The sequence below is a fragment of the Girardinichthys multiradiatus genome, chromosome 2, assembly GCF_021462225.1.
Source record: "Girardinichthys multiradiatus isolate DD_20200921_A chromosome 2, DD_fGirMul_XY1, whole genome shotgun sequence".
NCBI lineage: Eukaryota > Metazoa > Chordata > Actinopteri > Cyprinodontiformes > Goodeidae > Girardinichthys > Girardinichthys multiradiatus.
In genome coordinates, this window is record NC_061795.1 from 23012239 (window position 1) to 23027008 (window position 14770).

The following is a 14770-nucleotide window of genomic DNA, read 5'->3' on the forward strand; positions in this document are numbered from 1 at the left end:
GCCCAGGATGTTCATGTTTCCAGAACTCAAAATTCGTTGAGTTCAACCAAAAACAGAGAGCGTCAAAACCAAAAAAGCGAGACTTGTAACCAAAGATTTTTGACCTGCGCAAATAAAAGTTTATGTTTTGCAAATAACTTTTTTCTCTTTGTGAGAAAAAAACTCAGAAAGTTTTGATCACAACTTAATATTTTTTGATTGAGATTAGTTTTTTTTTATTTAATATTATTTTTTTGATTGAGATTAGTTTTTTTTTTTTGATTGAATATAATTTTTTTGATTGAGATTAGTTTTTTGTTTGATTGAATAATATTGAGACAAATTTAACTCCATATAGGTGAGGGTAGGAACGTAGACCGACCGGTAAATTGAGAGCTTCGCTTTTCGGCTCAGCTCTCTCTTCACCATTCAAAACCTCTCAAGAATAATAATAAGAAGAACCCACAACCAAAAACCAAACAACCCCAAATCATAACAGTCAGAAATGTTTGGATATCTTTTGTTGTGTTTTAAATACATTTTTCATCTCTGGATCTGATTTGGACACTGGGTGTATTTTAGTAATTTCCAGAACTTTAAAATCTGAACAGGCTGTGATGTTTTTTTTTTGTTTTGTTTGTTTTTAGCTGGCACAAGGGGAGCAGCTTTCAGAGAACAGAAGAAGCTTGTGAAACATTAGCTCTGCTCCTCCCCATAGATCAGCTGCTGAGCTGACAGAGTTTACGCCCCCAAAGCCGCACACACTGCGCATTTCTAATGAGGGTTGCCATGTGCGGAGTCCCTTCAGTGATTGTTTGCGTCTTCTTAGCAGCTTATTGTTTAATAGGGGACTCTATCTATCTATCTATCTATCTATGGTAATTTATTATCTTGTTTAAATGTTATATTAAGGTCTCTAATAGGTTACATAACGCGTTTTTTGTTTGTTGTTGTTGTTTGTTTTTTTGCCTAGTGCGAATGAATGTTTAATATTTACTGCAGACTGGCTGTGGGAAAAAATGCCGATCTGGCAACTGGAACCATCTCCGGAATGAAGGAGGGTTCTGAGGGACCGGCGCCGCCCTGAACCAAACACATGAACTTTGTCACATTTCTGTTTTGCACAGACAGTCTGAGCTGTTCCCAGCTGTTCTGACGGCTTGTTGTGCGGGTCCCTGCAGAAATGTCCATGTGGTTCACCGCTGTGGTCGGTCTGGCCATCCTGGTCTATGTATACATCAGAACTTTTTTCCCGTACTTCTACGTTGACCTCGCCAATATCCTGAGGACCCTCAAGCTGAGTTTCAAACTGGCTAAGTACAGGAGATGCAAACCCTTTTACAGCATCGTGGACTGCTTCTTGGACGCAGTGAGGAGACATCCCACCAAGATCTTCATCCACTTCGAGGGGCGCTCATATTCCTACGGAGAGATGGACAAGCAGAGCAATAAGGCGGCCAGAGCTCTGCAGGCTGAAGCCCGACTGAAGGAGGGGGACACGGTGGCCTTGTTTCTGCCAAACGAGCCCGCCTACGTGTGGATCTGGCTCGGTTTGACCAAGCTTGGTTGCCCGGCTGCTCTGCTGAACTTCAACATCAGATCCAAGTCCCTGCTGCACTGCTTCTCCTGCTGCGGGGCCAAAGTTCTTGTCGTATCTCCAGGTCAGATAATAAAACCCAAACTATGAGTGGCACTGATTGTGGAAAACATTTAATGAAACCGTCAAGGTGGCAGAAAGGGAAAAACAGGGTCCTAATAGCACATTTCTTCATTTACTCGTTTTCTGCACACGTGGGTGAAGCGATTAAAGTCCAGCAAAAATCCACTGATAGTTTGGGTCTTCAGGTTGCGCAATAAATGATTCTAGCTTCACTTTTCCGCAGATTTTAAGTTACAAATCCTGCACGATTTCCTTCAATGAAGTTATTTGTGGACCGCTTAGTGTCTTTTCTCAGAAATGTGTCCATTTGAGCTGAACTTCTTGAACCACATGGTTGTATCCCTAAGTGGCGAGTGGTAACACGTTCCAGGCCCACATGAGCAGCATTGCGCAACACTTCTCTCTGCGCCTGAATCCTTATTCTGTGTCTGCAGAGCTGCTGGATGCTGTGGAGGAGGTGCTGCCGACGCTCAGAGAGCAGGGAATCCGCGTCTTCCTCCTGTCTGACAGCTGCAGCGTTGAAGGCATCACCCCTTTGTCTGACAAGATCGCTGAAGCCTCAGACAAGCCGATGCCCCCGGAGCTGAGGGCCAACATTCGGTACCGGAGTACCGCTCTTTACATCTACACATCCGGCACCACGGGTACTTTGGCACATTACACTCTTATGTAATACTGGCCTCAGATACAAAACACCTGCAGCAGATCCTTCATTCTTGATGACTCGGTTTGTTTACTTTTTACACAGTCGCTGAACTGTGTGTTAATCTATGTGCATATTTACAGTAGGGCTGCACAATATGTTGCAATTTTATCATCGTCCCAGTATTACTGTACTGTACGCCATATCAATATGTCAATTTTATTTGTATAGCACATTTGACAACAACACTTAATGTTGACCAAAGTGCTTCACATAAAAGTAAATACAAAAGATATAACTAGAGAAGACAGACATAAAACCAAAAAAACCAACATATACAAAATAGAATCAAGATAAAAAATATAGAAACATCTGAACCAGTAATATACTATGGCCTAATCCAGCTTGGACTGATGGAGACATAAGCCAATTATCTAAGCAGCATGCATACTTGCTCTCTATACCAGTAATATATTTAGTGATGCTCGCTGTTTGAGGCAGAAGATAATATATTGACTATAACTAAGTGTGGTTCTTTGCCAAAACAGCAAACAGAGAAGCTTTTTTTTTATTAAACCTTGTTGTTGAGATGGAAATAATGAATATCTTTACCTAGTAGCTGGACAGATTGCTCGCCAACTGGGGTATATGTGTGCAATGACTCCAGAGTAGTTAGTTATATATTAGTTTATTTATTACTAGTCATATTATAATTGCAAAAATTTCCCAAAACTTTTGCATATCTCAGGTTTTCTTAAGACCCTGCAGCCCTCGTTCACAACATCCTCGACATTTCCTTGCACCCAACATTAATTTAGTCAATGATGAAAAAAGTTTCTTAACTACGTTTTAATGTATGAAAACTAGACTATAGCTAAATAAAATTTCAGTTAGAATAACGATAACTGATTAAAATTGGATTTCTTTTTTTTCATTCATGAATAAAAACAAGATCTAAAAGAGTGCAGGGAGACGAAATCCATCGAGATCTAACTTCACTCATGTGAGAAGGTGATTAGTTACACTCAAAGGGTCACCTTGAAATGTTCTTATTTTTCAATGAAAAGCAAAACTTTCTTCAACTAAAATAACATTGAATTATTTAGAAATACAGTCTAGAGAATATTAATGTGGTATTTGACCAATATAGCAGGATACAGCTGTTCTTTATTGTAATATTTACATAGCTGTACAGAGGCCCTTTTCAGCAACACTCACTTCCGTGTTCCAGTGGCACATTCTGTTAGCCAATCTAAGTGTATCATGTTAAAAGGCTAATTGATCATTTAAAAACTCTTGTCCAATCCTGTTAGGACAGCTGGAAACTGTTCTACTGATTATAAAAGCCATAAAAGTGGTCTTCATTTGGCTAGTTGAGTATATGAAGCAGCAGCATTTGATTGTAGTCTCAAAATGGCCAGAAAACAGAGCTTTTAACTGAAACTTGTCAGTCTGTTCTTGTTCTGAGGAATGAGGGCCAGATAAACTGACAAACTGAAAATCTCATACAACGGTGCTGTACTACTCTCTTCAAAGAAGAGCACAAACTGGCTCTAACTACAACAAGAGGACACGTGGGAGGCCCCGGTGCACAACTGAGCAAGAGGATAAGCCCACTAGAGTCTCTAGTTTGAGAAACAGATGGAGCCAGAAAATATTGGAGCCAGTTTTATTCTACAAGACAATGATCCAAAACATAGTTCTAAACCTCAAGAACTATTTATGGAAGAAGCAGTCAGCTGGTATTTGGTCTTTAATGGAGTGGCCAGCACAGTCCACCAGCTTGCAATGGTGCATAATAAGTGCCCATCAAGCCAATCCAACTTGTGGGAGGTGCTTCACGAAGCCTGGATTGAAATTTCTTCCGATTATCTCAAAAAACTGACAGCTAGAATGCCAAAGGTCTCAAAGCTGTAATTGCTGCAAATGGATTCTTTGATGAAAGCAAAATCTGAAGGACAAAATTATTATTTCAAGCGCAAAATTTTATTTCCGACCCGAATGATGGCATGACTGTGTTTTCCACACATTCTGCAACTTATTTCATTAATAAAATGTGACTTTTCTTGGAAAAACATGACATTTTTTGGTGACCCCAAACTTTTGACCAGTTGTGTATTTCTAACAAACTCAGCTCCATTTCAGGACAAATGTTTCCTCTAAGTGCAATTAAATGTTTTTCATTTTAAGTTGTAAGCTCACCTAAACAGATGTTTCTCTATAATTTCATAATAAAACTGGACTAAAACTAAAAGGATTCCTGATGACTAAAATTGGACTGCACCTCAGGTAAAGATGTGTATTAATCTTTAAGGTAAATTAATATTTTATTATGGCAAAAGCATATTCAATCACTGATAGATAAAAAAAAAAAGAAATCTGAAAAGTACAACTTTTACAGTGTGAAGACATCATGTTGTTTAAACAAAAAGAAAAAATTCTTAGTGGCACAGTTATTGGCAACCTAAAAAAGTCTGTATAATAAATGCAACTTAAATATATTTTAACATAAAAATGTACCCCAGGATAATTTAATAACTTTAAGGAAACATGGCTGGCTTAGAGTTTAGCCTGTTGTGTTTTTGTCCCCTGTCCCCCCAATGTTACAGTTCAGGTTAAAAGCAGGCTCTTATACTGGAGGGCAGACAGTGAAGTTATTTTACGGCTTTTATTTGTAGAAAAGCAGGAGGACAGATGTATGCACACAATTTTAAAAGTAAGAAAAACTGTCTTTATGTCATAGGAACCCTCAGAAAAGGCCCAGATAGTTTTAGGGTATTTGCCTAAAACAGATCTACAGTCAGAGCGATAATAGAAAATGAAATAAACATCAGGAGTACTGTTTGCCTTAGTCTGACCAAATTAAGATGACATTTTTTAGCAACAAACACTGCAGATGGGTCTGGTGTAAAAGTAAGAATTAATATGTGGAAAAGCAATCTATACCAACTGTCAAATGTGGTGGAGGATATGTGATGCTGCGGGTCTGTTTTTCTTTCAAAGGCCCTGAGAACCTTGTTACACCAGGACCTTAAAATACCAGGAGAATAGTAAATAATAAAGTAAATAATAGTAAATAATAAAGTAAATAATAGTAAATAATAAATTGGTGACGTTTGCCACCAGTTTCTTATTTAATATTCTTGCAAATTCTCCTGGTATTCTCCTGGTATTTCAAGGAGAATAGTAAATAATAACTGGTGGCCTTTGTTAGAGAACTGAAAATGTTTCCCCATTGGATTCTTCAACAGGATGATGATGCAAAAACTACGTCTGAGTCAACACAGCAATGGTTCAGCAGTAGCTTCCTTTCCCTCCTTTCTTTCTGTCCTTCCGTTCCATCCATCCATCCATCCATCCATCCATCCATCCATCCATCCATCCATCCATCCATCCATCCATCCATCGGTTAGCTTGTTGGACTGATGCTGCAAGGACTGAGTTGTATTGTGAAACTTTGTTCTCTCAGATCTTTAATTGTTTCTGGTCCACTACTTCAGTTCCTGACAGTACAGTACAGATGGATAACATCCGGCTCTTTAGCTGCTAAATTCCCCGTTATGTTTACCAGCTGCTGCTGGCCTTACCTGCTTGTTGTTTGAATGAGCATGTAGTGGGATGGTGCATGAATTAAAACAGCTGCATACCTTGAAATGTGAAAGTGTAGGCAGTGAGCCTGAAATAAAACACTGACTTTGCAGACTGTTAAACCTGAGCAGAGAAATTAGACCATGATATCATCTGTTGTTCTAAGCATCGACCATTATAGCTTCTTGTTCAGAGATCCACTGCAGAGGCTTGGATCAGACTGTTGGGGGGATATTTTTGAGCTTGTGGTAAAGTTTTTTTTCTCGGACTGTTAAAGGCTTGCCTAAAGCAGCTGTTGTCACCCATGAGAGGGTGTGGGTCGCCTCCTTCGTCCAGGCAGTGTGTGGAATCACATCAGAGGACATCTTCTACATCAACTTGCCTCTGTATCACAGCGCAGGCTGCCTCATTGGGATGGTCGGAGGCATCGAGAGAGGTAAGGACTCAAGAGAAGCACTGGAAGCATGAGTGGTAAGATGATTCATGTGATCTGCTGTTATTTCCAGGTCTTACTCTTGTCCTGAGGAGGAAGTTCTCGGCCTCTCAGTTCTGGGACGACTGCAGGAAGTATAACGTAACAGTGATGCAGTACATCGGTGAGACGCTGCGCTATCTCTGCAACTCGCCAAAGGTGAGAATTCTGGATCTGCTTCATCTAGTATCATTGTGCATCACTGCTGTAACGTTTCTGCACATGTCCAGTTTATGTTCAAACTATGTTGTTGCAGAAAGAAAACGAGAAGAACCACAAAGTTCGAATCGCCATTGGGAATGGAGTCCGAAGCGATGTTTGGACCGAGTTCCTGAATCGATTTGGGGACATTAAGGTCAGAGAGCTGTATGCTGCCACAGAGGGGAACATCGGCTTCATCAATTACACGTCCAAGATCGGTGCAGTGGGACGGGTTAATTTATTGAACAGGGTAAGAAGAGCCGTTCTTTCGGATTTTGTTTCACTTTTATAACAAATCAAAATTGGAAAATAAAAAAATATAATGTATTAAAATGAGCAGCATTATTTTATAACAGATTTTATATAAAAGATGAACAAAGTCAACATAGTGTCATCTTATAATTTATCTACGCCTTGCAAAAGTATTCCTTAATGTTATGTTAAGTAATCCTTACAATTTTTCTTATTTTGTCATGTTAAAAACACAAACCTCGTATTTTACTGGGGTTTTATGTGGTAAAGCAACACAAATTATTATTTAATAGTAAAAAAAAAAAATAAAGGACTGAATAGTGTGGTGTGCATTTGTATTCAGGCCACAGAGTCAGTTTGCAGAATCACTTTTTTCTGCAGCTAAAGCTGCAGGTTTTTGGGGAGTGTCTCTACCAGCTTTGCACATCTACAAACTGAAATGTTTGTCCATTCTTTGCAAGGTAGCTCAAGCTCAGTTTGATTTGATGGAGAGTGAACAGTCTCCATCAAACTGATGTCTGTGAACAGTTGTTTCCCCATCTTGCAACAAATTCTCAATTGGTTTTAGGTTTGGGCTTTGAATGGGCCATTCTAAAGTGAACATGCTTTGATCTAAACTTTTTAATTGTAGGCCTGGCTCTATGTTTAGGTTTGTTCTCCTGCAAGAAGGTAAACCGCTGCCTCTTTTGCAGCCTTTAACATTTTTTTTTTAACAGTATTCATAGTCTCATCAGCTCTGACCAGCTTATCTTTCCCTGCTGAAGAAACGCATCGCCACACCATGATGCTGCCAACACCATGCCTTATCATGGTGAAAGTATGTCCAGGGTGACGTGTAGTGTTCAGTCTTGGACTCATCTGGCAAGAGTACCTTCTTCCATGTGTTTGGTGTGTTGTCTCCATGGCTTCTGGTAACCTGCAAACAGGACTCTTTATGGACTGTCAGGCTTTTGATGAGTTTCCTCTCTCCACTCTCCTGTAAATGCCAGTTTTTGGAGTGCACAACTAATGGAAACAAATTCTCCCACCTGAGCTGTGGATCTCTGTATCTCCTCCAGAGTTACCGTTTGGCTTCTTCTCTGGTTAGTGGTCTCCTTGTCCAGCCTGTTAGTTTAATTGGCCAACTCTGACTGGTAGGTTTGACCCATACTCTTTCTGTTGTCAGATGATAGCTTCTCTGCCAGATGTTCAAAGCTTGAGATGTTGTTTCATTAACCTAACCCTGTTTTAAACTTGTCCACAACTTTCTCCATGACCTGTCTGCTGTGTTTTTTGGTCTTCATGATGCTGGTTGTTCAATAATGATCTCTCTAACAATGTTGTTTTAGTATTTAGGTGACCTCTGAAGGAAACTGGTTGCTGGACTTAATTTGGCTGTGTCAGAGTAAAGGGAATGAACACAAAAATAAGCCACACTATTAAAATCTTTTGTCAGTGAAACCTTTTAAAAACGATTTTGAGTTTTCCTTTCCCCTCTCAATTATTCACCTAAAATCCATGGAGTTGTCTGGTTGTATAGTAAGGAAATGAGAAGATGTTCCAGGTGTATTTTGCATATGCATGATATAAGCTGTCAGTCCAGCTCTCTGTCAAATGCTTTTTCTATCTTACTTTCAAATGATTTACAAAAGGAGTTTTAGCAGAGAACCAAACTTTTCATATCTTAGAAGTTTTTTTCCTGCTTGAAGACAGCCAATTTAAATAAACGGGCCATTAGTATGCTCTTGAAAAACTTGGACATAAGATGAGGACATACTCAAGGTCTAAAACATGCAGGACACAGGCCCTCAAGGAGTAGAATTACCCACCTAGGAAATACGCATATCTGGATCTAATATAGGATATATGAAAGCAGATTGTTAAATGCTTTCACCTTGTTCTGTCTTTTACTACTGCTGTTTTGGATACCATCTTTTTAATTGTTACTTACTAGCCACATGTAAGGAAAGCCCACTCTGATGTAAAGAAGCCTATAGTACTGTTGAGACTAAACTCTGGTATCTCTCCTGCAGATTTAGCTTAACTCAGAATGAAATATTGTTGTAGAGATTAACTGGTTAATTGTTTTCCTTAAATCAGCCCTTGCGAATGGGTTCAGTTTCTCGGTGAACCTGGTTTTGTTGTGTAGCTTTTTATGATTTGCTGCTGCACGGTCTCCTGCCTATAGTGTACCTGTGTTCTCCTCTTGGATGCTACAGTAGTTGAGGTTTTCAGAGATTATCAGAGAAAATATAGAGTGAGTGTTTTAATCCCCTGTCACAGTTACGCTCACAGACACTGATAAGCAGTTTGTTTTTTTCCTCCCAGTTTTTCTTACCTTACACGCTGATCAAGTTTGACATTGAGAAGGAGGAGCCGGTCAGAAACTCAGAGGGTCTGTGCATTGAAGCAAAAACGGGTGAGTGGCCGAACAGCTAATTTAAACTCTTGGACAAAGGAGTAGGGCCAACTTGTTTCCATGTACATACAGTAGCCGGACGTTTTCCACTGTCTTCACGTTACAATCACAAACGTCTTTACATTTTATTGGAATTTTATGTGAAATATAAACACAAAGTAGCGCATGATTATAAAGAGGAACTAAACTGATAGCGGATTTTATTTTGTTATTCATTCATTTATTCATTCATTCATCCATCTTCTATACCGCTTATTCCATAGTGGGACATGGGGAAGCTGGTACCTATCTCTAGAAGTCTACGGGCGAGAGGCAAGGTTCACCCTGGACAGGTCGTCAATCCATCGCAGGGCAACACAGAGACATACAGGACAAACAACCATACACACACTCATTCACATCTAAAGGCAATTTAGAGAGACCAATAAACCTAAAAGTCATTATTTTGGACTGTAGGAGGAAGCCGGAGTACCCAGAGAGAACCCACATATGCATAGACAGAGCATGCTAACTCCATACAGAAAGACCCCCGGTCAGGAGTCAAACCCGGGACCTTCTTGCAGAAAGGCAACAGTGGTACCAACTGCACCAAGCTGAATCCAATTACAGATTTTTATTTATGTAAAAAAAATAAGTATGGCTGGACGGTGGCGGAGTTGGTAGCACTGTTGCCTTGCAGCAAGAAGGTCCTGGGTTAGAGTTTGCATGTTCTCCCCATGCATGTGTGGGTTCTTTCCAGGTACTCCATGACTGTTGGGTTAATTGGTCTCTCCAACTTGGCCTTAGGCATGAATGAGTGTGTGCGTGATTGTTTCTCTTGTGTGTCTCTGTGTTGCCCTGCGATGGACAGGCAACCTGTCCAGGGTGTACCCCGCCTCTCGCCTGTAGCCCACTGGATATAGTCACCAGCTCCTCTGCGACCCTGTATGGAAGAAGTGGGTATAGAAAATTGATGGATTCAGCTTCCCAGAGTTGATACTTTGTAAAACCACATCACGGCAGGTCTTTTCAGTACCTTTCTACCAACTTTGCAACAGTTTTGAAATTTTTGCCCAATCTTCTTTGCACTTTATGTCGGTGAAAATCAGTTTTTCCACATGTTAATTATCTGGATTTTGACTGGGCCATTCTAAAACATGAATACTTTGCTCCAAACCTGCAGTCTCCGACTGCAGTCCTCGATGGCCTGTATCCTGCAGCCTTTAGATGTGTCCCTGGTCCAACACACCTGAACAAAACTGCTTCATTATCCAGTCAGGTTCTACAGATTCCTGCTAATGACTTGATTATTTGGTTCAAGTATGCTGAGGCAGAAATACACCTGGAAGTGGCAGAACACCTTGAGGACTGGAGTTTGAAAACCCCGATCTAAACCATTCCACTTCAGATGTGGCGTTAGGTTAGGGGGTTGTTCTACTGCTGGAAAGTGAACATCTGTCCTCATCGCCTTTAGAGGTTGCACAAGACATGAGATACGTTTTTAGTAGTCTGCTAAAAAAAAGCAATCCCACAGCATATTGCTGCCATCACCGTGTGTCACCATGGAGATGGTGTGTTGATGGCGTGTTCCATTTTTATTTGACCAAAACACCTTCTTGCACATGTTTGCTGTGTCTTCTACATGGCTCATGGAACATCCCTGACTTTCTGTTGTGTTCCTTGGTCTTCATGATGTGGTTGGTCTTTAATGTTCTCTAACAAACCTCTGAGGCCTTCACAGATCAGCTGGATTTATACTGAGATTAAATTACACACAGGCTGACTATTTTCCAGTCAGGTGACCTCTTAAGGAAACTGGATACACTGGATTTTAGTTAGTCGTGTCACAATAAAGTGGGTCAATACAAATGATGCACATTTTAACGCTTTTTTTTTTTTTTACAAATGAACTTCATTTATTTGTTATTATTCTCTTTTATCTTGTTCAGGTGAAACTGGGCTCTTAGTTGGAAAGATAACTCGGCGGTCTCCTTTTGTCGGTTATGCCGGCAACAAGCAGCAGACCGAGAAGAAAAGGCTGTACAATGTCATGGAAAAAGGCGACCTGTACTTCAACACAGGCGACCTGCTTATGTTCGACCATGAGAACTTTGTGTATTTTCAGGACCGAGTTGGAGACACGTTCAGGTGTGTTGAGGCTCACTGGTTGAGTTTATCATGCTGAGACGGATGCAGACATTTTTATGAGCTTCTTCTTTTACGTCCTGTTTTTTGTTTCAGATGGAAAGGGGAAAACGTCGCCACTTCGGAGGTTGCAGACATCCTCACTGTGGCAAATTGCGTCTTAGAAGCAAATGTTTACGGTGTTAAGATAGAAGGTAGAAAAACAAAAAAAGGCCTTATCGCGCAAACCTTCAGTTTAAAGTAAAACAACTAGCCTTAAATGGGTTTACTGTATGTACCTAATCACCAGGTCATGAGGGGCGGATCGGCATGGCAGCCATCACTTTGAGAGAAGGAGAAACCTTTGACTCTGCAGACGTCTACAAGGAGGTTGTCTCCTACCTGCCGGCCTACGCGAGACCCAGATTCCTCAGGATTCAGGTGAAAATAAAGACCAAATTAAATATCTTCAAAGCAATAAAGAATCAGCAAATTAAAAAAGAGCCAGAACAGAATATGCCTTATGTTCAAATTAAACCTGCCGTTTCTGTGAGCCAAATGAGATGAAACAACTTTGTAGTGTAAATCACAGATGCATTAAAGCCCAAGACCCTTTAGTGCTCCACCGACAAGACAATGGATTCTCAAACCTTTCCTTTGCGTCACAGGAAGTCAGTGCAGTGATTTGAAGAGCGTCATAATTTCCTAACCCTTATAGAAATGAATAAAGGCTCGTGCAGCAACAAGACAGCAGCTGTTTGTTCTGCATGATGACTGCAGACTCTGCTCAGTCCCACAGATAAAATAGGAAGAACTGTGGAGGTTTTTGACGCTGCAGTGCAGATTCTAGCCATAAGAGGACAGATTGCATCGCATTTAATGGAGGACTAGATGAGATTGTTCCCATGTTTAAACTCTTTGCGTGCTTTACTTGATTTCTGCATCAAACATTGGTTTACGTACCTGAAGTCACTTGAGAACACACTCTCAGCTGAAAACATATTTTGCACATCTTTTAAAAGGTCTTTAAACATGATCAGTGTGCTGTTTCTTTTAGACTTATTGCTGTGAAATGTGACAATAAATACTAAAAAACAACCCTCTTCCCTCACTGCTTTCCTCTCCACTGGAGTCTGTTACTCACATTCCTACACAGTGCTTAATGTGTAAACCAGAAGATGCTGTGTCAGCAGGGTGAGCAGGTGTCCCTCTTTACATCTGCACAACATTTCTTCATTCTCGCACAGATTAGGAAAATGTCAGTAGGCTCTGGAGGACAGAAGCTTCCCACGTGTCTGTGACCTGCAGGTTAACCTGTCCTCTATTTGCTGCTGCCCAATATCAGATTACCTCAACCTGTGCAGATTTTACTCAGATGTGTTGGAAAGTAGCACAAGAAACAGAAAATGTAACAGGCAGGCACCGTATAGAGATTACACTATTATCAGAACATTTTATTAGTAATTACATTCAAAAATTAATCTTATATAGCTTCATTACATTAAGTGTGAGATATTTTATGAGTTCACTTCTGTTCGTTTTGATTTTTATGGCTTACAGCAAATTTAAAAGCCTAAATTCAATCAATGCAGCGTGGCATGGAGGCGATCAGCCTGTGGTTCTGCTGAGGTGTAATGGACGCTCAGGTTGCTTTGATTGCAGCCCATGTCCTGAATATGTCTGTGTGGAGAATCTTGAAGCTCTGACTCCAGTTGCAGTCCACGCCTTGTGAAGCTCCCAAAACTCTTGAATGAACTTTGCCTCATAACCCTCTTATGGCTGGGATTATAACAGTTGCTTGTGCACCTTTTCCTACCACATCTTTTCCTTCCACTTGACTTTCCATCAATATGCTGAGATGCAGCACTTTGTTAATTGCCAGCTATTCAGCAATAGCCGTTTGTGGAGAACTGGACTACTGTCTAGTCAGCAGTTCTCCTCATGATTTTCTAATTTTCTGAGATACTGATTTATGAGTTTTTATTGGCTGCAAGCCATAATCATCAAAATGAAAGAAAAAAATAGATGCTTGAAATATATTAGTGTGTGTGTAATGGGTCTATAAAATAGGTGTGTTTCACTTTTAGGACCAGATTGAGACCCACTATTTACCATTTGTGGTTCATTTAAATTGGTTAATTTACAAACAAATGACCCGGCTTTAGTTTGGCTAGTAGATTCATGTGTTATGATGTGTTTTCTATCTAGATTTTGATTTGATATACTGTCTTTTCACACTAAAATTAACTTGCCTTAAAATGTAAAGGTTGTTCGTTTCTTTGTGTGCAAAATCAGCAGGGGATCAAATAATGATTTCCCTTAGTGTAAAGGAAGAAGGCAGGTGTGGCTCACCGCATGTGTCTGACCAGGATCATTTTTGTAAAACTCAGCATAAAAGCATTTTGTCATGTAAGCTTTCTTACTGCAAATGGGAGGATAAATGCCAACCCAGACCTCTAACACCAGCAGAGAAAGAAACCGCTTGTTGTAGATTCAATGTTTTTAAAGATGTGATCAGTTCCATAATGATGGAGTTGCTGCTTCGGAGTTTAGCTGAATTTGTCCCGTTTCGCAGCCGTCCCTGGAGGTGACTGGAACGTTTAAGATGAAGAAGGTGAAGCTGGTGGAGGAGGGATTCAGCCCTGCTCTCATTAAGGACCCGTTATACTTCCTGGATCCAGACCAAAAGACCTACGTCCCTCTGACAGAAGAGATCTACAGCGCCATCGCTTCGGGGAAAATCAAACTCTAACAGAAATTTGACTCTGAAGTGACTTTTTGTTTTTTTTAATTGAAGGCATAACTTCTCATTCATGGACCTTAACAATCAGCTAATCTCAGGGACAAACTTTGACGCAGTACTTCTTGTTAAAATAGCTTTTTTACTAACACTTACTGTACACCTCTACAGATGTTTTAATTTATCATCCTGACGATGTCTGAATCAGTTTTTAAATACATCCCTACAATAAAAAATATTCCCATCTGCTTCCTGTTTTTTACATTGATCAAATGTGACACAGATGTGTAATTTAATGACCTATGTCTGCATACATGCTGCCGTCAGTCAAAGAGTGTCTCTTTGCTCTCATCGTGCTCTGGTAACAGCGTTACGAGCAGCTCAGTCTCTAATAGTCTCGTCTATCTACAAAACAACTGACATCCCAATATTATTTATTTTGTAAAACCCATTTGTATCAGAACAGCAGCAAGGTGTAAGAAGAGATTTTCACTCCTGCTATGATGTCCTGTTTTACCAGAGGTGTCCTCAGCAGAGTTGGATTGTTCTGGCTGTGCACCTCAGTTTGAGATGAAAAACATTTTATTAGTTGTGTTCTAATACTTGTTTTTAGAAAGGAATAATTAATTTCATTGTCTTTCTATATGCTTTCATTTTATTCTAGTTAGGGTGAAAACAATGTTCTTGTCTTGTTGTAAGAAAACCATCTGGATGTTTTTGTGTCAGCATTTAAC

General features: G+C 40.1%; 1 protein-coding gene across 1 annotated transcript; it reads left to right on the forward strand.

Moving 5' to 3' along the window:
* Window positions 1-974: 974 nt before the first annotated feature.
* Window positions 975-14285, forward strand: zgc:101540 (hsFATP2a_ACSVL_like domain-containing protein). The gene is made up of 10 exons (XM_047388728.1): window positions 975-1640; window positions 2074-2283; window positions 6148-6306; window positions 6377-6501; window positions 6599-6793; window positions 9103-9193; window positions 11122-11320; window positions 11414-11511; window positions 11607-11737; window positions 13872-14285. The coding sequence occupies exons 1-10, from the start codon at window positions 1163-1165 to the stop codon at window positions 14046-14048; spliced, it is 1863 nt and encodes a 620-aa protein (XP_047244684.1). The 5' UTR covers window positions 975-1162; the 3' UTR covers window positions 14049-14285.
* The last annotated feature ends 485 nt before the right edge of the window (window positions 14286-14770 follow it).